Source organism: Notothenia rossii, assembly GCF_949606895.1.
Source record: "Notothenia rossii genome assembly, contig: scaffold_98, whole genome shotgun sequence".
Lineage (NCBI taxonomy): Eukaryota > Metazoa > Chordata > Actinopteri > Perciformes > Nototheniidae > Notothenia > Notothenia rossii.
In genome coordinates, this window is record NW_027640206.1 from 167,640 (window position 1) to 191,000 (window position 23,361).

The following is a 23,361-nucleotide window of genomic DNA, read 5'->3' on the forward strand; positions in this document are numbered from 1 at the left end:
AATGTTTTTCAAAGTCTTCACAAGAATCTAGATAATATTGAATCAGAAATAATCATAACTCAGGATCATGTGAGGGTTGTGGATACACCTGCAGCTCCACCCAGCATGAAGGAGTATCCAGGTGTGGGCTCTCTGTATAAATACATGCATGCATTTGATAAAAAGTCAAAACACTTGTGACACTTGACAGTTGACTAACTTCTCTTAGTGACAATGGCAGATCAAGTTATTTGTGGAGGATGGACCGAGACACAGGACGCTGATGAGGACACTCAGAAGATTTGTGATGCGGTGAGTTCTCAATCTACGTTCATTCTTCACAAGCTCCACAGACTACCCTCTGGTCTGGCCTAATGATACATTTTTACACAGGTGAAGGATCAAGTGGAGCAAAGAACCAACCAAAAGTATGCGGTGTACAAAGCAGTGAAATTCCGTTCACAAATTGTGGCAGGAATAAACCTCAGCATAAAGGTAAGGAATATTGGGATTTATGAAAAAAAAGTGTGAAAGCCTCAGATAGCGTGTTTGTCTTTATATCATTGTGACGGAGCGTATCACATGAGTGACTGACTCCGCCACTGACAGCCAACACACACACACACACACACACACACACACACACACACACACACACACACACACACACACACACACACACACACACACACACACACACACCCCAAACATGTCGGAGAAAAGACGGAGGCGCATCACTTCCGTGTTTTAAATTCATGCTATGCAATTTCTTATTTATTTTACGCTTGTTAATTATGGGGAATGATTATGTTTAAGAGGTGGTTAACCTGTTTATCTTTGGGTCGGATTTTTATGTTGAAATGTGGTTTGGAGTTTAATTGTTGTCACCTGTTGACGGTAAGCCTGGTGGGAGGGGCTATGGGTTAATAAGGGACGGGGTTGGCCCTGGAAGGGTCACTCCGAGAATGTTGCAGAGAAGGCAACAACTGATCACGTTTACTCTCCGGGAGTGATGGACTGTCTGATTTGGACGTTTTTGTTTGTTTGTCTAAGTAGTGCTGGTTCGCTATTTATTTTTTTGCTGTTATAAATAAAGTTTTTTGGATCTTAAACAACCGACTAAGCCTATGTATCTAATGGACGAATAGAACCCCATCACAATCATATACAAGATGAATCAATTCATGAACCAAATACATTACTGACAGAAACTCCCTCTGTAGGGAAGACAGGGATTTTAGCCTTTGCAGACTACATGCACTAAAACCTATAGAACATACAGGACAGAGACAAAAACCCAAAAAGCAGAATAGGGCTCTTTAAATCTAATGCAGGTCCAATTCATCGCAGGACAGTTTACTCCAGTTTGACAGAAGCTTCACATGAATCAGATTTATATTTATATTTTCCCTCTCTTTCCTGCAGGTCTTTGCTGGAGAGGAGGACTACATTCATCTGAGGGTTTTCCAACAACTTCCTTGTTATGGAGGAAAGGTTGAGCTGGTCAACGTTGAAGAGGGAAAAACCAAACATGACCCCCTGGGCCCTTTTCCTTACTGTTGACATGACCTTTTTCAACAGTGTAACACTTAAAGGCAGCAGTCTGATATTAAAATGCTCTTCTTCTTTATCCTGAAATGATTAAACAATGATTTTGAATCTGTCACACAGAGATACAGATATTTGGTGTTGGGTAGCAGAAAGTTGAACGCATTTCCTTTTAAATAAATAATAAAGAAAGCATTACAAATCTCAAAATGTGTCCTCTGGTTCTTGTGTGTAGCGTTTGATTTTCTTCAGTGAAGTCTGATTTCTAAAATAGTTGTAATCTTGGCGGGACAACCAACGGAACAGGACATGTTGTTGCCCCGACGTAACAAAGCATGGAGTTGGGACATGAGTCGGCGGGACCCCCAACGGTGAAGGGACTTGAGAAGGGACTAGAGAAGGGGCTTGAGTAGGGACTTGAGTAGGGACTAGAGAAGGGACTTGAGTAGGGACTTGAGTAGGGACTTGAGTAGGGACTAGAGAAAGGACTTGAGTAGGGACTAGAGAAGGGACTTGAGTAGGGACTTGAGTAGGGACTTGAGTAGGGACTAGAGAAGGGACTAGAGAAGAGACTAGAGAAGAGACTAGAGAAGAGACTAGAGAAGAGACTAGGGACTTGAGAAGGGACGGATCGCCAACAGGAGACGGGGAGCTGGAGTCACTAAATACTGATATACATCTGAACATCAGCAGGAGAGGACTCTTTAAAGTAGAGACACTACATATTCAATCTTTATTTCAGACTCAAGGTCCATATCACATACAAAAAGACAAGACACACATCAATAAATAAGAAAAAAAGCTAAACACAAATCAGATAAAAACAAAAAGATAAAAAAGATAAAATCAGTCCAATCACAGCTAGCCACACATGCTCACTGTCTGTATAGGCTATTGCGCCAATGTCTCCAAATCATGTAAGAGAACCGAGTAGAACTCTTCACAGGGTTGATTAAAATCGAGATAACATGATTGTCCGAGTCTTCTAGGCGACACATGAATTTGTACATTAACTTTCTTAAAAGGGCTCGACAAGTAGGTACCCCCAAGTTAACAAACAGCTGGCTGGCACTGTGCCATCTTGGTACCCTCACCACCAACCGTAAAGCATCATTGTATGCAACTTTTAGTTTTTGTATGCTTCTAGCCTTGTAGTTACTCCACAGGTGAGCCGTGTACAATGGTGCACAGAAAGCTTTAAAAAGTGATACCTTGACATCTACAGAGCACTTGTGAAGTTTCCGCATTAATATGTTTGCCTGGGCATACAGTTTGCAACGTTGTCTATGGATGTTTTTGTCATCTGTGAGATCATCAGAAATATAATGACCAAGGTACTTAATTTCACTGCACACAAGAAGAATGTTGCTACTGAGAATACAATTCATACTGATATACACCTGAACATCAGCAGGAGAGGACTCTTTAACAGCCTGTCCTCCTACAAAAAACGACCAAATAGGTCGATTGTTTAAGCAGTGTTGATCACGATATTACGACCCATAGCCACGTAGCTTTCCCATTATTCATTTCTAGCAGCAGTTTATTACAACCTTTTGTCACGTTTTGTCACGATCGTAATCCCGTGAACTTTAACCTTGCGCATCAATAAAAGTGCGACGAGCCAAGAAGATGAAGATGAAGAAGAAGATGAAGAAGAAGAAGGATTGTTAAAGAGCGTCAGAGCTTTACAAGTGGTAAATCTGATTTCTGTATTTCATTTGATTTGTTTACGCTTTTAATTAATCCTGTCGTTTTTCTACTAATCATGTTTAACCACGATATTTCAGTTTTACGTTTTAGGGCTGGCCCGTGGCATAGGCAGTATAGGCGAATGCATGTTGTTAGCAATAGCATGGCTGTAAAGGTTAGCGCTTAGCGCTTAGCTTATATGCGCTAACGGATATGTATTGCAATATAAGAAGGTTCGTCTACAACAAGTTGTAGGGAGAGTTTTCTCCTTCGCACAAAAGGAGCTAAAATCTTGCCTAAAAACAAAACCCTTGGTAGCACGTGACATAACACATAACAATGGCAAAAGTATGTATATTCAGCTAACCAGACCAGGACATGATATGAACGTAAACAATGCGAAAGGAAATGGCACTTTAATAATAATAATAATAATAGTTGACATTTACATGGCGCTTTTTATAATGCACACACTTTTTCTTTCTTCGAAATGTCACCTAACATGTTGCATTAATGATAGTTAGGGTAAGTTCAACACTTGAATATCATCAGGTCATAGTTGTTTTACTACTTTAAACATTCGCTAATTCAACTTAAGTTTTGTGAAAGCATCACATCTAGTTAAAAAGAGAAATATGTTTTCCTGTAATTACTGATTTACCTGGGACTTGATTGATTTTGGTGCCTGTAGTTTTATTTTGGCGAATGCTTATTTATGAAGCAACAATTAAATTACATGGTAGCACAGCTAATCTGAGTTCATCTGTTTGGTTTTTTTCAGGTCATCTATCAATTCAATTATATGAAGTAGCCTATTATCATAAAAAAATCAACGGTTCTTTTCAGAGCCATATTCCTCTTCCTACTCTCTTTCACCCCTCTCGTTTTCTTGTCTTTTGTTTTGTTTTTCTCCCTCCCTGTATGTCAGTTCATCCTTTGTTTGTTGTTGCCCTTTTTATCCTCACTTAAAAATGTCATCCAAGCAACTGAATGAATGGCTAGAGATAGGGAATGCCCTCGCAGATGAGTTGGCAAATAAGGCAAGTACAACATTATCCAAAAATGTATTATAACATTTACTCAAATGATAACAGACACACACATTACAAAGATGTGTGTGCAACAATTAAGGGAAATATATAATCTCTTTTATATATTTATATATTAAGATACCAAAGAAACCAAAGAAACCGAAGATACAGAAGATACCAAAGAAAATAACGCAAGGATCAAATGTTTCCTGGAGGAAGAGGGACCTGGATGGGAACATTATAGCCCAACATTGGAATAAGAATCGATCTGGTCTGTAAAATATAATCTAGTTCTAGTGTTTCATTAAGTTTTAATGTCGTTGGTCGGTCCTCAATAATGTTTCCCATATCATCGTACTTTGTTTTATGCAGTTAAACCTTCCAGCTCTCAGAAGTCCCCAGAGGTCGAGGAGACACATGAGATTCCTCTACAGGTCCCAAGTCTTGGTATGCACAATGAATTCTTAAATTATCCTTCAACTTGAAATGTAGGTAATTGTTTGTAGTATGTAATAGCTTTGTTCATGATACATTGTAAAGTGAAAAGCCATGTATGGAATATCTTTTTTAAATTAAACTAAATTCCATGATTTGTTTTATATTTTGTTATTTTAGATCAACATCTTCAGACACTGAGAAACCTGTTGGGTTCTCTCACTGTCCCTGCATCATCAGAAGAAACACCCACTGCATCAACATGGACCCAAAGACAGTTGAAACGTGAACAAAAATTCAGAGCTGCAATGCCAGAGCTCCTTAATTTGAAATTGGCTGCAGAGATTGTCACTACACGTTCCTGTCTCCAATGCAAAACTGCTGATGCTGTGGTCCGGTGCTTGGACTGTGTTCCACCAGGAACTCCCTTTCTTTGTCCGGCATGTGACCCTATTATCCATGGTAAACATGTCTTCCATGACAGGGAAGCCATGTTTGATGGGTTTTACAGACCTATTCCTCCCACATCCTTAGTGGTTGTGGATGAAAGTGGCCAATATGGACTCTGTGAACAAGGTGGGTTCAAATAAGGTATTACATATTCCCTTACCATGGTTTCCTAATGTGCACTACATATACAGCGGCATCATTTTCACCATGTCGGAAGTTTGCTTTAACAGTTAAAATGTCTCAATTTGTATTGACTACATTTCCTAACATGTCCTAACATGCATATGAATCTCTGAAATTGTCTTTGCTGCAGTGTGTCTGCTTCCAATTCCTCCGCCATCCCAAATCTGCTTCTGTGGTCCAAGCCAAGATTTCACCATCATCCCAGGAAAGCAGACCGTGTTGGTGACTATCAATGGTTTGTTGCCACCAGAAGACGATCAAGCAGAAATACAGGATTACTATTATACTTTTGTCCTACATTGCATAGATAGCTGTCAAATTGCACATTTATATTTTTTCTCAGGTCCATACAACGTTCGTCTGCCTTCTGTGTGCTGCCCAATTTGTTCCGCCAAATGGTCCCCGAGCATAGGTGACTTGCTGGGATACAAATACTGGCCAGCAACCGACAGCTGCAAAATTATTTTTAAGTTTGATGTGTTCACATCATTCGAGCAAATGAAATTGGCCAGCCCAGCATTATCCCAGCAAGTATTTATAAAAATGCTTGAACATCGATCGTTTTCCACAGGAAGGGTAAGAATAAAATGTGGTTTTCAAGATTTTTGAATACCAAACTTTTAATTAACCAAATGAATACCATTCTTTTTTCCAGACAGGCAGAATCTGTAGCGATATCTTCCACAGAGTCTTTCGGGAGTTTGCCTTCTGTAATTACAGACAAGAAGATCTATGCCTGGTGGAGCCCTTTAAATGCCCAGCATGCACACCTGACATGCTGGCTATTGCTGTAGATGGCAATAGAAAGCATTATCGCTTCAAGAAGTCCAGAGGGTCAGTGAAATCATATTCTCATTTTAGTTGTTGTTTTATTGACTAAGCTGAATGTCTTTGCTGAAATGTCTAACTTTCCCCAACTCTGCAATTTCTTTTTCCAAAGTTTGTAGACCATCAGAAAACAATGGTTGGTGTGAAATTACACATAATTATATAAATCCAATTCATAAACATTATTATATATGACGCCTGTAAAGTTAACTCAACTTTAAAATGTTAAATGGTTGACGTTAGTTGGATATGTTGGAGCTAAGAACCAGTTTTGGATATAATCGCTTCATGAAAAATGTATTAAATTGCCCAGGAACCTTTTTCTATGCCTTCCTCTGCCCTATTCCATGCCCATCAATATAAAGGATGTACTTTTATTTTTACCTTTTTACAAGAAGTCAGTAAACTTTTCACTAATGTTAAATAATGGTGGCAAAAGACTTTACACAGAATTACAGATCAAATTCACAAAGACCTTTTCCACATTTATGAAAATGTTATGGCAAAAGCAAATTGGCCACATTAAATAGAGGACACAATCAAACTTATGTATGTATGATAATGTTGCTTACAATGTCTTTCTCGAATTTCGCAGGACAGATGAACCGTCTCTATTTGATGGACTGTTCATTGCCCAGGACAGTAAAGTGTCTGCCTTTGTCGACAAAATCAGGAGCCAGATGACGATTGTAAGAATCTATTCAATCCCCTAACCCTTTATTTATTTATCTTAGCACAGGGTTAAATGTAACAGATTGTGTCTATTTCAGAAAAGTGGTCGTGATGTTTGTGGACCGGCAACATTCACAGCTTGCAGAGAAACCTCACACAAGTCCAGGGCCAAGGTGGATGAGGAAGGACTGCAAATAGCTGTGTGCAGACATGGCATCTTACGACAAGGCCTAAATCACTACCGTGGTGAAATATATGCCTACCCAATGTTCCTGCAGAAGGAGCTGGCTGAAGTTGCGAATGCAACATTCTTTTGTATGGATGTTGCCTGCAGGTAGTTATAACTATTGCAAAATTGGAAGTGTTTGTGGGAAACGTGTTATCTATTTAATTCTTGCACATCCAGTAGATGTAAAGCAAAAAAAACATTCATTTGGATAAATGCTGATGTTGGTTACAAGGATTGTACTGGTAATTTTAAGGACCTGGTTTATCTTTTTACTATTATGCCATCATGCAACTGGAAGAGCTAATTGATTTTGTCATTACAGGTACTGGCCTTATTTGGAGAAGATGGCAGCAAAGTTGCCTGAGCTCCAACCACTTACAGAGATGAAACCTTTTCTCTCTGTAATGCACGCCAAGGCCCACACAGGCAAATGCGAGGTACAGTATGCAAATTAAACATTTGTGTCACTAGATTCAAATGTTTTAGAAATTGTAGTGCACATAAGAATATCATGTAGTATATTCTATTCAAGCCTGTGGAATAATTGTAATAGTTACAAATGTTGACAAAATTGTTACAAAAGAGACTGTCACAAGGATAGGCTTCCAAAACCCATTATGTTTATTTTAGTAAATATATCCGCACTGTAGAAATAATGAATGAATAGAGCTTCAAATAACTGCAGTTGTGACATTGTAGTTCAAAGCATAATTCAATATCAGAACATTTTAACTTTCTGAAATTGCTCCTGACACTGATGATAACTAAAGATGTACAGTACAAGAAATTATAATATTGAACTAAATAGCTAGATCTCATTGTTTATGATTCTGAGCAGGTGAAGTGGGGTGACAGAAGCCAGGAAGGTGCTGGAAATACTGTCGGCGAGGAAGTGGAACAGGTTAACAGCTTCCTCTCAAGGGGCAGCTCTGACAACAAAATACATGACCAAATCAGGTTGGTAGAGGAAAACAAATAGTTTTAAGTAGTGCCACATTGTAAAGCTCATATGAATTTTCATGTTTTTGTGTTTACAGCTAGAGCAGATATGATAACCGTGCTGGCTATGCAATGGAACCACAGGAAGGTGGAGAATCTCCACAAGACACTCTCAAAGAGTTTTGTCAAAGTAAGACGTCCATGCTGCATTTCAAAATGTATATTAAGACTATCCGAGTTTGTTGTTGTAGTAATTTAACACCATCCTTAGCTACATGTTGTTGAATTGAATGTATTCTGCAATCATTTCATTATGATGGTGCTGCCATGGCACACTGTTCTGCCAAGAGAGTCTCTGTTCTGTTTGTTTTTAATAAAGCACTATAGGTTGATTCATCTGAATTTCTGGATAATAATAATAATAATAATAATAATGTTAATCCTGCTTGATCTTGAAAAAAAAGGGACACTAAGGTGATACTTGCCAACCTTGAAGAGAAGGTGTTTAGCATTTCATGTTGTTGTCTGGTCAGTTAATGTGCATAAAGGAATTCAGTAAAAAACAACCTTCTCAACCAACTGGAACGCATATTCACTTTTTCCTTTGAAACATTCTAACCAGACTACACAGAGAGCACAAACTGAAGTGGACAATCTTGAGAGTCTCAAGCAAGAGCTGAACATCTCCCTGGAGGACACGGAGCAGTGGGTGTTGGAGGTCAAGCAATGGGCAGCCACTGGTATGTTATATGATCACTGTGGTATAGATTTGGTTCCATATTTCCAAACATTTGGCTTCATGTTTTATGATTACACCTTGTTGTTTCTGTTTTCAAGAGAAACATGGAGCCCAGAGTAGCCAAGAGGAGCTCCAGAGAGAAATAGATGAAATTATTTATTCCCTCCGAAGAAAGAAACACGACCTCTATCGACAAAATGGTATTTATTATTACGTTATCTAGAAACAATATTTGTTTCTTGTTGTTGTTGTTTGTATTATTAATATTAGTTTATTTGTATTTTGTTTTACTTTACAGACAGCAACCAAACAAGGCAACGCAAACGGAGAAGACTGACAGAGCTCAAGAAGAAACTCAGAGAGAGGATACTGCAGTACAACACCATTGATGCCTGTTCAGAGAAAATTGACACAGAAGCAGCATGCGGTCTGTCTGAGGATGTCATTCTGCCCTGGGAGGCGCAAGGAGATGGTAAGAAACAACTTGTTTTTGTTTGCCCTAGATATTCCATAAATTCAGTTGAAGTACTAGAATACAATCACCAATGTAACACAGAGCTATCAACATAGGTGTCACAAATCATCATGATCACAACAAATCATTTTAAAATAATTATATTGAAAGGTCTGTATGATGTTGCCCTATCAAGTCTTAATAGTCTAGTCTCACTGGGACAGGCATATCTATGGAAACAGTAAAACCCTTCCTGACCACCCTGAACTGCATACTAATGTTGAATCTCAAGACATACTGAATGTAATTCTGCCAACATAGACAGAATTGAAAAAATTCAGCAAGCGGCGAGGTTGAATTTTTTTTTACCAGATTTTAAGGTTTTGGTCAATTTAATTAAAAAAGATTGAATACAAACTGATATTATTTGTTTTATTAGCCTTACCATTGTGGTTGTTATATTTTGTGTTTTTTCCATTATAGTGGTGAACCTGCGCACAAAGAGGCGACTTTTTGACCAGGTTATGCTGGTCAGGCGTATGGAAGAGGAGAAAGTCATCATTGTGAAGGAGATGACCCAGCATTGTCAAAATCTGAGGGAGGCACTGGACAAACTGGACCGCCTCCTTCATCAGACAAAAGACGACATCAGGAACCAAAGTATGTTCCACAAATACCGATTTATAATATTTGCCACTGCCCCCCTCCCAGTGTCAAATGTCTATCACTGAATAGCATCTGTAATGATTGCATTTTTTCTGAATCACAAATCTTTTTAGCTAATATACAGCCTCGGAGTTAAACATTCAAATTGCTTATATGGAACCAACATCAATGCTAATTAAAAGTTGCCTTACATAGACTGTCATTTTGTCTTTTTATTTTAGTTTCTCCAAGCGATATAACAGAAGAGGGATACAGGGGACTGCACTGCTGTATTTTACACCCTCAATATCTTCTGGAGCAGAAACTGAGCAGAGTCACCAGCACCTACAGCTGTATTGGCTCGGACTCGTCTTTTCTCATGATGGAGGAAGACATTGAAGACGGTAATGAGGACGACGAACAGGACGGTGATGAGGACGGTGATGAGGACAACGAACAAGACGGTGATGAGGACGGTGATGAGGACAACGAACAAGACGGTGATGAGGACGGTGATGAGGACAACGAACAAGACGGTGATGAGGACGGTGATGAGGAAAACTAACAGGACGGTGATAAGGACAACAAACAGGACAACGAACAGGACTTAACAAGTCTATTGTGTTGTATGCATGTCAACGTATTAAAACGAGTATTACGATTGAATGGCTTGTTTATTACCTTTTTTTTTATATGATCCTGCTTTGCATTTACTATGTCTGGTATCCAAGTAAATGCCATTAGCAGTTATCAGTCACCTTCAGATCCGAGTTACCTCGAGGGCCAGAGGTTCCCCACCCCTGGTATAAGGTTTTGGTGATCACCCTTATTATCATCATGTCATTTAATCATGATCTGTTTAATTAGCCAATGCTTACATCCAAAGAATGTGTCTAGACTTTACTCCTACAGACACACACTAACAATACAAATTGAGCTAAGTAATACACTCACGAGCCACTTAATTAGGTACACCTTGCTAGGATGGGTTGGACCCCCATCTGCTTTCAGAACTGCGTTAAGTCTTCATGGCATAGATTAAACAAGGTACTGGAAGCATTCCTCAGAGATTTCACTCAATATTGACCTGATCGCATCACACAGTTTCTGCAGATTTGTCGGCTGCACATCCATGACGCAAATCTCTCGTTCACCATATCCCAATGGTGCACTGTAGGATTTGGATCTGATGACTGTGGACTGTGACATTTGAGTAAAATTCATTGTCATGTTCAAGAAACCAGTTGGAGAATATTTGAGCTTTGTGACACGGTGAGTTATCCTGCTGGAAGTAGCCATCAGAAGATTGGTACACTGTTGTCATAAAGGCATGGACATGGTCAGCACAACCCGGTATCACGGCAAGACGTGAACATGTGACGATTTACCATGATGGGAGACGTGAAGCTGTCACGATTTCGTCCCTTCAAACGTGACATTTACACAGTATTGTTAACGTGGCCCAACCAGTGGAGATATACCCGGAAATGCCAAGCAAATGCTACCCCGACGGTCGGTTGTTATTATTATCAATATTAATATAATAATGATTTCATTTGTAATAGTCACACTCAATTTCGCTAATTTTCTGTTGCCCCAGCTGGTCGGCACCTCTTTTAGCAGATACAAAGGCTATATTCATTTATTAAATCGATGTGTGTGGATGTGGAATTAACGGACGTGACGTTGCACGATTGCGTTACCAGGCAACAGCTTCGGTTCATGTTAATTTATAAACTCTTCAACTCGAACCGTAGTTATATTTTAAAACATTTTAGAAAGCCTCATGAAATATTTTAATGTACATTTTAAATTAAATGTGAAGGAATGTGTGTATAACAAAATACATCCGTCAAAAACAATACCGGAAACAGACGTAGGCAAGATCCTCGGTTATGGCTAGAAAGGATCCTTCTATTGTAAATATGACGTCACGTTCTCGTTGTAACTCTCGTTGTAATCGGAGCGGCTCGGAAACACATCTACAGCAGTAACATGATGCAACATACACATTAATGCAGCAGCAATATTAATAGAGAAACATCAGACATAATAGTAAAACACTGCAAGGGAACATTTTATTGCACCAGGAGCTATCTTGGGACTTTTACTGCGACAACGTTGACTTGCCTGTGAATAAAAAATAAACCATAGTGTTGGTGATCTACAGTGTTGTCATTCTTCTTTGAACACCAGCAAGACCGCTTTTCAACGATCACACTCCCTGTCATTGACATAATTAATAGATAGTTTAGCTTCTCACCATCATTTGCTGTGGCCAACTGATGTTAACGATCCTAACTGAAAGGCTGCCTGCCAAACGTAAACATTCAGCCACGTGACATTCAGCCGAACTCTCGCGAGAGTTTTACACAAGACGGATCCTTTCTAGCCATAACCAAGATCCTCAGCTCGGTGATTCATGGTTTAGCCGCAATGCACGTTGGGAAATGGTGTTTATGCGATGTGAAATCCGAAAACATTTAAAAAAAATAAAATAATACTTTATTCCGAGTTTGCTTGCTTTTCTCTTTGGAGCTAATCACATAACGGCATTGTAATACATGGTTCGGCTGCATTACATATTACATATCTGCCGTAGTTATCTATCTATAGAGCCCTGATGAGAAGACTTCTATACAAACAGGAAGAACTGCCGCCAAAACTGAAAACGTGACGTGGATCACAAATATATCAGCCATTTAACAACATCTTAGATTTATTTTCACACAATATGTCTCCTTGCAATATCAACAGTAATTCGGCTGACTTTTATATTGGATCCAATTGGTAGATAGGCAGTATTTACACCATAACGGCGCACAGCTGATAAACGGGCACCTAGTGGTTAAAGCATGTTATTGAATTTTATTATTATTATTAACTAACAGAATAAGAGACCTGACAGGTGATGGTCAGACGTTGACCTGGCTGCACAGTCACAGAAGCTGGCTGTGTCAACTGTTCACACTTCACACCTGTACAAATACAAAAAAAAGTTATATGACAGATTATCCTGTTAAACAGCAGTATAATAAGTGTTGACTCACTTCCAGCTGCCAGCAGCAGCAGCAGCAGCAGAGAGAACATGATGATGATGACTCTCATTTCATTTAATTTCAAACCTTTATTTATACAGGTGTATCCCATTGAGATCATTGATTTCTTTTTCAAGGGAGACCTGCTCAAGTAGGTTCCACACGAAACATAAAAACATAAACAGAACAACAAAAGGACATCATACAGCACCATTTACATAACTATCCACATAAACAGGTACCAATAGCTTCCGATTGAGTAGCATCCAACCGAGCTTTAAAAACATTTAGTGGCACCAGATTGCTCAGTTTCCATTTAATTTGCAGACTATTCCAAGACAGAGGAGCTGCGCATCTAAAAGCTGTCTTCCCTAAGACAGTCCTAGCAGTTGGCACATTTAATAAAACCACAGCATTCGATCTCAGGCAGTAGCCACTTACAATTTTCCGTGAGATCAGGGAGCAGATATAAGATGGAAGTTTCCCTAACATGGCTTTGTATATAAAAATGTACCAGTGACTGAGCCTCCGTACAGTTAGTGAAAGCAAACCAGCCCTTGCATACAGGGTACAGTGATGGGTTAATGCTTTACAGTTTGTCACAAATCTCAGTGCACTGTGATACGTAGCATCTAACTTGACCAGGCAATTGGCAGGTGCATTCATATAGATCAAATCACCATAGTCCAGCACAGGTCAAAAGGTCACAGTGACTAGCCTTTTCCTGGCCTCAAGCAGAGAAACAGGACTTGTTCCTGTAGAAGAAACCTAGCCTAACCCTCAGCTTTTTAAGCAGGTTATTGACATGAAGTTTAGAAATGTGAGACAATCATCAAGCCAGATACCAAGGACTCTGAGAAGACGTGAGCTCCTGATCCCCTTTAATCTCCACTGACAGTCTCTTGTGAAGGCCTTATAACTGTATCACAATGGATATTACTGAGTTTGCATAGAACCAAACGTGTTCACGTGTGAATGTGAACATTAATAGAATATCACCTCCCATCTTCAGAGCAATCTGACTATTATAACATTAGCGTTAAGAAAGCTTAATTAAATATCTGCCTCAACATAAGTAACTGGATCAAAGTCACAGTACAGTCCGCGGCATCACATCATAATGTATCATATATCTCCTTATCTGAGTCAGCTGAGCCGTATCTGGCCGTGCAACACTTACAGTGTCACATACTGTATGCAGAAGTATTATTTTAAGCAACACATTACGAAACACTCGAGTCAAATGTAATTAAAGTCAGATCGTGTCTTAGACGGGGCATATCATAAACCTGTTAATGTACGCATTCAAACACTTTTTCTTTTACCAGCTGTGTTCACCTTGCAGGTGCAGCTATGTGGCTTTTATCCTGGATAAAGTGTTTGAGTCATGGATGTTTAAAGTCTTCATATTTGTCTAATTATATAGTTGACTTTTCATTCAGGAAGTATACGCGCTGCGCTGTCAGTACGCTTCTCCATGTTTGTGATTGGTCGAATGCTCCAGATACCACCCCTTTTATGTGAACGCGCACCTAACTAGATAGGCACGGCTGGCTTGAGCGATCCACTTGATAACCCGTGTCGTAGTGCCGTTTAGCGAGAGGGCGTATGTTTTGGATTAGGCCAACCGGCTAACTCAAACATATCCAGGTTAGGTTGAACCAGTTTCGTGGTATACCCCCCAGGTCTTGTCCTGACTGAGCACAGGCACCTGTAGCCTTGGCTACTGTGCTCTCAGTGTTTTGTCTCCCTGTTCCTGCCTATTGGCGTCAGCTGATAGAGGTGTTGGTTTTATCTTGTTATGCACAATGTTGATTCTTCTCTCAGAACTAGCTAAATATGGGTCTGGGGTAGAGATCTTCAGAATTGGTTTGGCATCTTTTGTGTCAATTCGTGGCACACAACATGTCTTGTGAATAAACCATCAGTTTGCCATCAAAGTTCCTGCTCTCCTCGTGTCTCTCTGACTCCTGTTTCCATTGCTTCAGAAGTTTCCATCGCATATGAAAGATTTTCACATGTTTGTAAATTATTTTGGTTTCAGTGTGTGTGTTTCACATGGGTGAACAGTATATTTATATGTTATGGAATGAAATACAATGTCAGATTAGGGGAAAGTTAGGGGAGTGCATGTTAATGTGTCTGGAGGTGGCGTGTTCCAAAAGTGTTTGGGTTTGTCTGCCGTGTGTGGGCTGCGTTCCATTTCAAATTGCCGCCTGTACAATGTATGCACCAGTCTGTGATATGCCGATGTGCAGGCCCGCCCCTCCATACACGCCGATCACACAGACTGCGTCTGCCTCTCGCCCTCATCTTGTGGAGGGAGCCTCATCTGATGCGCAAATGCGGCGCAATTGAGCGCGCCACAGTTTCTGCTGCGAGGCTCCACTAGCTGTAATCGGCTTGGTGTGTCCAGGGTTTACACACCACCCCCCCGTCGACGCTCGCGAGGGCCTCATCACATCACAGCCCTGCCGATGTGATATAATGTATAGGACCTTTTTCCTCATGGGTGTCATTCACAACAGACCAATCATGACAGTTTTAGAGAATGAGTTTGTATGGATACACTTAAAACATATTTGTATTTGTCTTGGCTTCAGCTCACTGATAACATAAGAACACAAATAGGCACAACACTTACATAGATGTTTTTTTTATATGTATTTTATTACTCCAAAATAGAAAAAAAAAAGTCAGCCATATTTAACTGGAAAAGTTTTCCTTTGGCTCCCAGGAATTTTTCCACTTCGCCCCACTGTAAAACAGAAACAGTCAATCAATCAATCAATCAATCAATGTTTATTTATATAGCCCAATATCACAAATGTTACATTTGTCTCAATGGACTTCACAGTTTGTACAGAATATCAGTATGACAATACTGACACAGCAAAAAGTATTACTTTTTGGAATATGTAGTTCTACAGTATGTTGACAATGCTATTTCAAATGAGAAGATATACTAAGTCACTCAAAAATATCATGATGAAAGTGCAGTATAATGTATATATTTATATATAACACGTACATCATATATAATACAAGGTACATTTTTTATTTCAAAGTCAATGTTTCATTTGACCAATTCTTTGAATTTGCTGTCTTATCAATGCCCAAACATACAGCACTAAACTTAGACAACTGCCTGCAAGACTGCACACAGAAATAATACTACTTATTACTACTAACTATACTTATAGTATAATTGTTAAGAACAAATGTAACAAGTCAGTAATTACAAAAGAGATCAAATACCATCCAGCCTCACATATCAATCATTTAACCTTTAGTGATATTGATCAATGATAAACTCTATTGTATATTTTAATTTCTATTTCAATGTAGGCTACTTCCCTGCTTATGTGTTACAATCAGACAACGTTTCTAGGGCGCGATGTCTGAATGACGAAGGGCAGAGAACTTGGATGTCTTACTTTATGGCGCAAACGTCTGATAGAGCCATTGATGACATGGCTCCCCACCCCCATGTGATCAACTAAATTCAATTTACTGCTGAGGAACCCAAAATGTTTAAGTTAGTGATCTCAGGGTTGATGAAGTTGGTTGGTAAGACTACTTTGTGGCCCCTGTTCTGCCAGACCCATCAGCTACACTGAAGGAAACTTCAGATTAGATACATACCATCCAGAGCAAGACTGCCACTGCACCAACACCTCGGTATGGCCCTGAGTAAAGAAACACAGATTTTAGGTAAACTTCATTTTTTTCAAATGTCATACATGTAAATACAAAAAGTCCAGTGAAATCAAATGATAATTTGAAATAATAGTAGGTACGATTAACTCAAACATATGAAGGACTGTAACATAGTCAATAGCATTTTCCCCATCAGTTTAATATTTTGGAATACTATTATTATTTAAAAAAATATTTGTACTGCCAAGAATAGGAATTCACCTACAAAGGATTACAAGAAAAAATGTAATATACAAATAAATGGCTGGACATGATGCATTAATGCGACATGAAGCATTACACAAGTACCTCAACCTTAAATTAATAATAAATTATTGTTACTGTAATTTCAATATTTACATTAGCAGTCATGCTTAAGACTGAAACACTCCTTTTAAACAAAGTATACGAAAATCCAATAAGATAAGACTTGGTTCCACGGAAACATTATTGTCATTGTTTATTTATTTAAAAATATTTTCTAAACAAACCTCCCTGATTCGTTCCCTCAGTAGTTTTTTGTAGGGGAAAGTGTCTGACCCTTGATGAATGGGACATTCTGCAAGGAATTAAAAGATGGTAATAAGTTGAAGTTCAGCAATAACCTCCTAAACATTGCCTAACATCACATTGTGCTCAATTAAACTGTTCAAAATGGCACTGAGACTTTTGATACTGCAAAGTCTTAAACAAAACAAAAGGTGGTGTATTCTAATTGTACCGATGATTGTTTTCTCTCTCTTTAACTCATTCAATGTGCAAAATCAAACACAGTTTCAGTCGATGTAAATAAGATAATTACTAATTAACCCGCACATACCATTAATTGCCACTTTATTCCTCGTTGGTCTTCTTTTCTGTGAGGAAGACACTGAGGAGAGAGCAGGAGTCAGGCCGGAGGAGAGAGCAGGAGTCAGCCCGGAGGAGAGAGCAGGAGTCAGGCCGGAGGAGAGAGCAGGAGTCAGCCCGGAGGAGAGAGCAGGAGTCAGGCCGGAGGAGAGAGCAGGAGTCAGCCCGGAGGAGAGAGCAGGAGTCAGGCCGGAGGAGAGAGCAGGAGTCAGGCCGGAGGAGAGAGCAGGAGTCAGGCCGGAGGAGAGAGCAGGAGTCAGCCCGGAGGAGAGAGCAGGAGTCTACCCGGAGGAGAGAGCAGGAGTCAGCCCGGAGGAGAGAGCAGGAGTCAGGCCGGAGGACACAGGAGTGAGGAAGAGAGTGAACTCAGTGTCAGTCTCGGTGGTAAGAGGTACAGACAAGTCTGATCCTGGGTCTGCGGCCATTTCTGCCTGTGTGGTACAAGGGCCCTCAGGTTCAACTGCCAAAGTCACTATTGAGAAGAAAAAAAAGTAGACGCATGGTGAGTAAATGACCAAGTATAATCCGCCATATATATTTATAATCTGAGTAATTACAGCTAAAAATGAAACAGCGGAACATCAGTGATTCTGTGTTACAATGGCGTTTGTTAGCAACCAGGAAATGACACCACTAAGGACAAACAGATGAGAATGCTGCGTGGGGTCTGGGTGCCGTGTTGGCGGGACGTTGGGGGGCTCGCTGCTCCGCCCTTTTAGGCTCGAGGAGCAGACAGTGTGAGCTGGATTACTGGTGTTGTTTCCTGGTTGCTGTGTGGGGTCTGCGAGACAGCGAGGAACTCAGCCTGAGCGCACACACACACACACACACACACTCACATCCAGGCTGTGAGTGTGAGTGCGTGTGTGCGTGAGGAGATCCACGGAGCCTCGGCTGAGAAAAGATAAGGCTGAGTGAGTGTGTGTGAGCCGGTACGTCACTATGCCCGTTACGTCACTATACTCAGGAAGATTTTTTTTTGAAAAAGAGCAGCATAGACAGGTATTTTCTGTGTTAGAGTTTTACTCGCTACAGGGTGTACTTTGAGGGTTTGTGACTCTGCAGACCGTTTACATGCAGGAAAAGCTTCATAACACAGAAGGGGACGGGTAATAACCAGAAAAGCATGACATGGGCCCTTTAACTGACAAAACAAGACATAACGACATATTTGTACTACTTGGTAAACAGTGATTCACATTTTTTTACATTTAAAACCAGATAACTGGGCAACTAATTTACAAAAAATGTTAACAGATAAATTGCTGAAATATAGCATGCAGATTTGTATACTTTACCATTAATAAGGCTTTCGTAAATCCTCTTTATGGTAACAAGTGCATTGTTACCATCTTCTGTCTCGATTTGCCATGGACAGATGCAATCGGCAAAAACCATTTGTGCCTCTCTTGGCAAGAAGGAGGATGGGACGCCGATCTAACATTTTCCATTTGTGGAGCTGGAACACAATGGACACAAAAAAACAAGAAATATTATGTACACAACAGTTCTAAACATTTTCACACACCTAAAGCCATTATAACTCCATTTATTTTGCCTAAGTGAAAAATGCACTGATGTGATACGTGTGCACATTGAGGAAGGCACCCCACAATTAACCAGGTGTGATTTTAGACCCCTTTTAGGGGAGCCCCTAAAAAAGAACTGTAAAAAAAAAAAGAAGTTTATCGAGCTCGGGTTCACTTTGAGTTTTTTTTACATGGGCATAGTTATTTTTATATGGGTTAGGGATGCCAGCGATTATTCTATTTTTCGAATATTCGTTACAGTCTCCATAATCGAAAATTATTTTTAAAATTCGATTTTATTTATATATATTTTTATTATTATTTATGTATTTCTTTTTTTTCCTGGCTTAGTTTCAATTCGGCGGCGAATAATCAATTAATATTCGCCAGGGCTGTCCGATTTTGATCATGGTCAGTTTCTGGCATGCCTAATATTTGTCCATTTAATTCTCACATTCAGATATCTGAATAAGCTACATTTAGCTTTGAAACATGTCAGCAAGCTATAACCTATATCATTTCAGGTTCAAAGTTCCGCATTAACAGCACTTCAGATGTAAAGCTGGTGTTACAGGGGAATTTTTAAAGGACTGTTCGAACACGGCTCAAAGTCAGAGACTCTGGTAAGCTTTATGAAAGTGCTTTTAAGGGCCTCTTTATTAATACTAACTCTTTCCAGGTCTTGATTGTCTTTCAAGCACTATATTAATATGGGCTGGTTTTGATTCACTGACATTCTTGGTTTTACCATTTATTCAAAAATGTATATGATATTTCATTCATTTTACTTTTGGAAACCATAGTCACATAATTATGTGTTTTCTATACTATGAAGTTCCAAAATAAAATATAAAACACCAAAATGCAGGTTTTTTTGTAAGATATAATTAGAAAAACATGTACATTGAAGCTCTGATTCTAGGAATTACCACTGGCCTGAACTATGTTACTTCTGGTTAAGAAATAATGTTTTACTAAAACTGGGTGCTTGCAAGTACAAACACTATCTAACATCAGTTCGAAAAAATGTGTTATGCCTTTACAGCTTTAAATACAACGGTGACAACAATTTTGCTTAACACATTACATGAAGTGCAGTAATCGTGCACTAGTCTGTACTTCTCACATAAACTTACTTAAGAAATTAGGATTATTTTTAAAAAGTAAATGAGGGCGACTGTTGGAAAGTATAAATCAATTCAGTAATTTAACAATTTGTATAAAAAGATTAAGATCAGGGATTATTTACACACTTTTTTATGATAACTGACATCTGCAAGAGAAAAAAGCTTACCAGTAAATGTGTCGAGTCATACACTTTGTTGACACTGTGGTTTTTCTTTTGCGTGGCCTTCCACTCCTGTGCAACCTTTTCTTTTTGCTTGGAGAGTTTCTCTTTGTAGGGTTGGATGGCACCACATTGTTTGCATTTTTTACTTGCTACTCCTATGCTTTGCCTGCATGTCTGGCACACTTTTTGAGTAGGCGTCTGTAACAGAAACACAGATAATGTCAGGGAATACCAAAAATAAGAATACTATACTACAAATGTTTACAGGATTCATGTATTTTATTATATCGTGAAAAATCTTGTTAAAACAATGAACTCATGTTTTTTTATCTTTTAGATAGGATGAACAAAAATCACAAGAGTAAGGAAAACAATGTTATACAGAGTCAGTCACATGTTTAAAGTGACTGTTATGAACAACCCTAATCTGTCAATATCTGGTTGATCCAAAAGTTGATGCTCCATCATCACAGAAAATAATACTAAAATCATCATTACCAGGGGTGTATTGCTAATTCTATAAGTTCTGCACGTGTGCACGCGCAGTTGTGGCTTGTTTTGAAGCTTATGTAACTACTGTCAATTAACACTCCAGCCAGAATCAACAAAGAATGGTCATTTATTAAGTCTGCATTATTGAATAAATGTGTGATTCTTACAGTAAATGCTGCACACAGCTGCGTGATAGTTAAGTGATCAGTGAAGGACCTTTATAAACTAACTCCCTCCTGCTGAGGTACAAAGGTTACTATATAAAAAGTGTGCACATGTATTTAGTATCCTATCCATGTGAATATGTTTTAAGTGGGGGTGGACCTCATGTCCTCTAGGGGGGTCCGGAGGCCCCCGTGAAGTTAAATGCATCAATCTTGTGCACTTGAGGGCAAAATTAACTAAATCTATGGATACATCTGTCAACACCCATATGAAACTTAACTGTATACATTTCAATAATAAAAAAAATGATAAGAATAATACTTTTTTTAAATGTATCTTTGTGCATATTTAACTATTTACTGTTTTGTTTTTTTATGCATTTGTTGTATGTCCAATAGTATGAATTGTAATGATTTCATCGATGTTTTAGATTCATTCGATTTTTTTTAGGGTGCTGTGTGACGTTGAACCTGCGACCTGCAACCTGTGACCTATGAACCTGTATTTGTATACTACCAAAGGAGCTATTGAACCTAAGAACTTGAATTCCCGACTCCTATTGTGGAACATTACAATAATATAAAAGTGTGCCTTGGAAATATGTATTTCCATATATGGTGACCAAACTGTTTCAGACCCACTGAGATAACTTAGACTAAAGTTAACTGTGTAAACATTACATTAGGTACATTAGCCTCTTAGCCTATCCGTTATCATAGCTAGCTAGCACCAGATGCTAACAACCATCCCCGTTTTAGGTGCCGGAGCGGTGTTTCGGCAGTATTACACCCCTGGTCACTCTTCACTTAATAGATAAATAGTATTTAATATAGTTATAAAGAATGTGACGTTTGATAACATTTGGATCAACCGCATGAACCGATGGATCACATAACTTCCATGCTCACGTTAACGTTAGCTGATTCTACTTTTGGCTAATTTAGCTTTGCTATCATTATTCCTAGGTAAACATAGTAATCTTAGTCACTGTACTAGACGACAAAATAAAACAACATAATACATATCCCAAAATGAATATACTTTTGATATCTGACTACTCACGTTTATTAGCTTGTCTGGGAAATAAATGGATGTTGTCTGATGCAGTGACGAGTCCAAAACCCCGGTAAGTTAGCATTTGACCACTTCCGGTTCCCTCGCGTCAGAACCAATGAGATTTCTCCATAGGATTTGGGAAAATAGCTCGAAATAAGGTCTGTGGTCGACACAAATTTAAGAGACGGATCACGTTTTGTTCTACGACAGACAGCCGTGATTTTTGAAGAGTGTACGTGTCTGAAAAACGATGGTTGTTAACTGAAGTTGTCGAGGACGTTGTACGTCATTACGCCGCCTCCCGTTGATTTAAAACGCGCCCGTGGGTCGTAAAGGTATACAGGCTGACGCACCCGTTGATTGAAAACGCTGCTCTGGGTCGTATTAATGGGTCGGAAAACGAGGAAAACAATCGACCTATTTGGTCGTATTAGTTGGAGGACTTGTTGCTCTTTAAAGTAGAGACACTACATACTGATATACACCTGAACATCAGCAGGAGAGGACTCTTTAAAGTAGAGACACTACATACTGATATACACCTGAACATCAGCAGGAGAGGACTCTTTAAAGTAGAGACACTACACACTGATATGGACTGTACTTATATAGCGCTTTATCCAGTCTTTAAGACCCCTCAAAGCGCTTTACATACTATATGTCATTCACCCATTCACACCCATTCATACAGAGCAGTGTACCTTACTCTAGGACCTAACATTCACACACATTCACACACCGTTGGCCATGCCATCGGGAGCAACTCAGGGTTAAGTATCTTGCCCAAGGATACATCGACATGTTGACTGCATGGGCTGGGATCGAACCCACAACCTTCTGGTTGAAAGACGACCACACTCCCTCACAACCACAGTCGCCCTGTATATATGATATACACCTGAACATCAGCAGGAGAGGACTCTTTAAAATAGAGGCACTACATACTGATATACACCTGAACATCAGCAGGAGAGGACTCTTTAAAGTAGAAACACTACATACTGATATACACCTGAACATCAGCAGGAGAGGACTCTTTAAAGTAGATACACTACATACTGATATACACCTGAACATCAGCAGGAGAGGACTCTTTAAAGTAGAGACACTACATACTGGTATACACCTGAACATCAGCAGGAGAGGACTGTTTAAAGTAGAGACACTACATACTGATATACACCTGAACATCAGCAGGAGAGGACTCTTTAAAGTAGAGACACTACATACTGATATACACCTGAACATCAGCAGGAGAGGACTCTTTAAAGTAGAGGCACTACATACTGATATACACCTGAACATCAGCAGGAGAGGACTCTTTAAAGTAGAGGCACTACATACTGATATACACCTGAACATCAGCAGGAGAGGACTCTTTAAAATAGAGGCACTACATACTGATATACACCTGAACA

General features: G+C 39.3%; 2 protein-coding genes and 4 long non-coding RNA genes across 6 annotated transcripts; 4 read left to right on the forward strand and 2 right to left on the reverse strand.

Annotated features, from left to right (window-relative positions):
• Positions 1 to 166: 166 nt before the first annotated feature.
• On the forward strand, positions 167 to 1,737 carry LOC307026967 (cystatin-B-like). Its single transcript, XM_079695125.1, has 3 exons — positions 167 to 291; positions 373 to 474; positions 1,405 to 1,737. Exons 1-3 carry the CDS (start codon positions 214 to 216, stop codon positions 1,540 to 1,542), a joined length of 318 nt encoding a protein of 105 aa, XP_079551251.1. The 5' UTR covers positions 167 to 213; the 3' UTR covers positions 1,543 to 1,737.
• A 1,230-nt stretch (positions 1,738 to 2,967) lies between these two features.
• On the forward strand, positions 2,968 to 7,068 carry LOC307026961 (uncharacterized protein; the record flags this gene model as incomplete). Its single annotated transcript, XM_079695122.1, has 11 exons — positions 2,968 to 3,224; positions 4,001 to 4,259; positions 4,389 to 4,521; positions 4,623 to 4,697; positions 4,866 to 5,261; positions 5,449 to 5,553; positions 5,662 to 5,894; positions 5,974 to 6,152; positions 6,742 to 6,835; positions 6,917 to 7,008; positions 7,047 to 7,068. The coding sequence occupies exons 2-11, from the start codon at positions 4,191 to 4,193 to the stop codon at positions 7,066 to 7,068; spliced, it is 1,398 nt and encodes a 465-aa protein (XP_079551248.1). The 5' UTR covers positions 2,968 to 3,224; positions 4,001 to 4,190.
• A 1,126-nt stretch (positions 7,069 to 8,194) lies between these two features.
• LOC307026966 lies at positions 8,195 to 9,757 on the forward strand. The gene is made up of 4 exons (XR_013804497.1): positions 8,195 to 8,726; positions 8,824 to 8,925; positions 9,024 to 9,197; positions 9,663 to 9,757. It is a non-coding gene; the product is annotated as an uncharacterized lncRNA (long non-coding RNA).
• Positions 9,758 to 9,779: 22 nt separating this feature from the next.
• On the forward strand, positions 9,780 to 10,490 carry LOC307026958. The gene is made up of 2 exons (XR_013804491.1): positions 9,780 to 9,839; positions 10,067 to 10,490. It is a non-coding gene; the product is annotated as an uncharacterized lncRNA (long non-coding RNA).
• Positions 10,491 to 15,301: 4,811 nt separating this feature from the next.
• LOC307026965 lies at positions 15,302 to 17,510 on the reverse strand. The gene is made up of 3 exons (XR_013804496.1): positions 17,382 to 17,510; positions 16,508 to 17,120; positions 15,302 to 15,620 (listed from the first exon to the last, which is right to left on the reverse strand). It is a non-coding gene; the product is annotated as an uncharacterized lncRNA (long non-coding RNA).
• A 180-nt stretch (positions 17,511 to 17,690) lies between these two features.
• LOC307026956 lies at positions 17,691 to 22,303 on the reverse strand. The gene is made up of 4 exons (XR_013804490.1): positions 21,950 to 22,303; positions 20,234 to 20,428; positions 18,709 to 18,869; positions 17,691 to 17,882 (listed from the first exon to the last, which is right to left on the reverse strand). It is a non-coding gene; the product is annotated as an uncharacterized lncRNA (long non-coding RNA).
• Positions 22,304 to 23,361: the final 1,058 nt, after the last annotated feature.

Coding starts and splice junctions, on each gene's coding strand:
- LOC307026967 (XM_079695125.1), top strand. CDS start 214: ATGGCAGATCAAGTTATTTGTGGAGGATGGACCGAGACACAGGACGCT. Junction 292..372: donor CTCAGAAGATTTGTGATGCG/GTGAGTTCTCAA, acceptor ATTTTTACACAG/GTGAAGGATCAAGTGGAGCA. Junction 475..1,404: donor GAATAAACCTCAGCATAAAG/GTAAGGAATATT, acceptor TCTTTCCTGCAG/GTCTTTGCTGGAGAGGAGGA.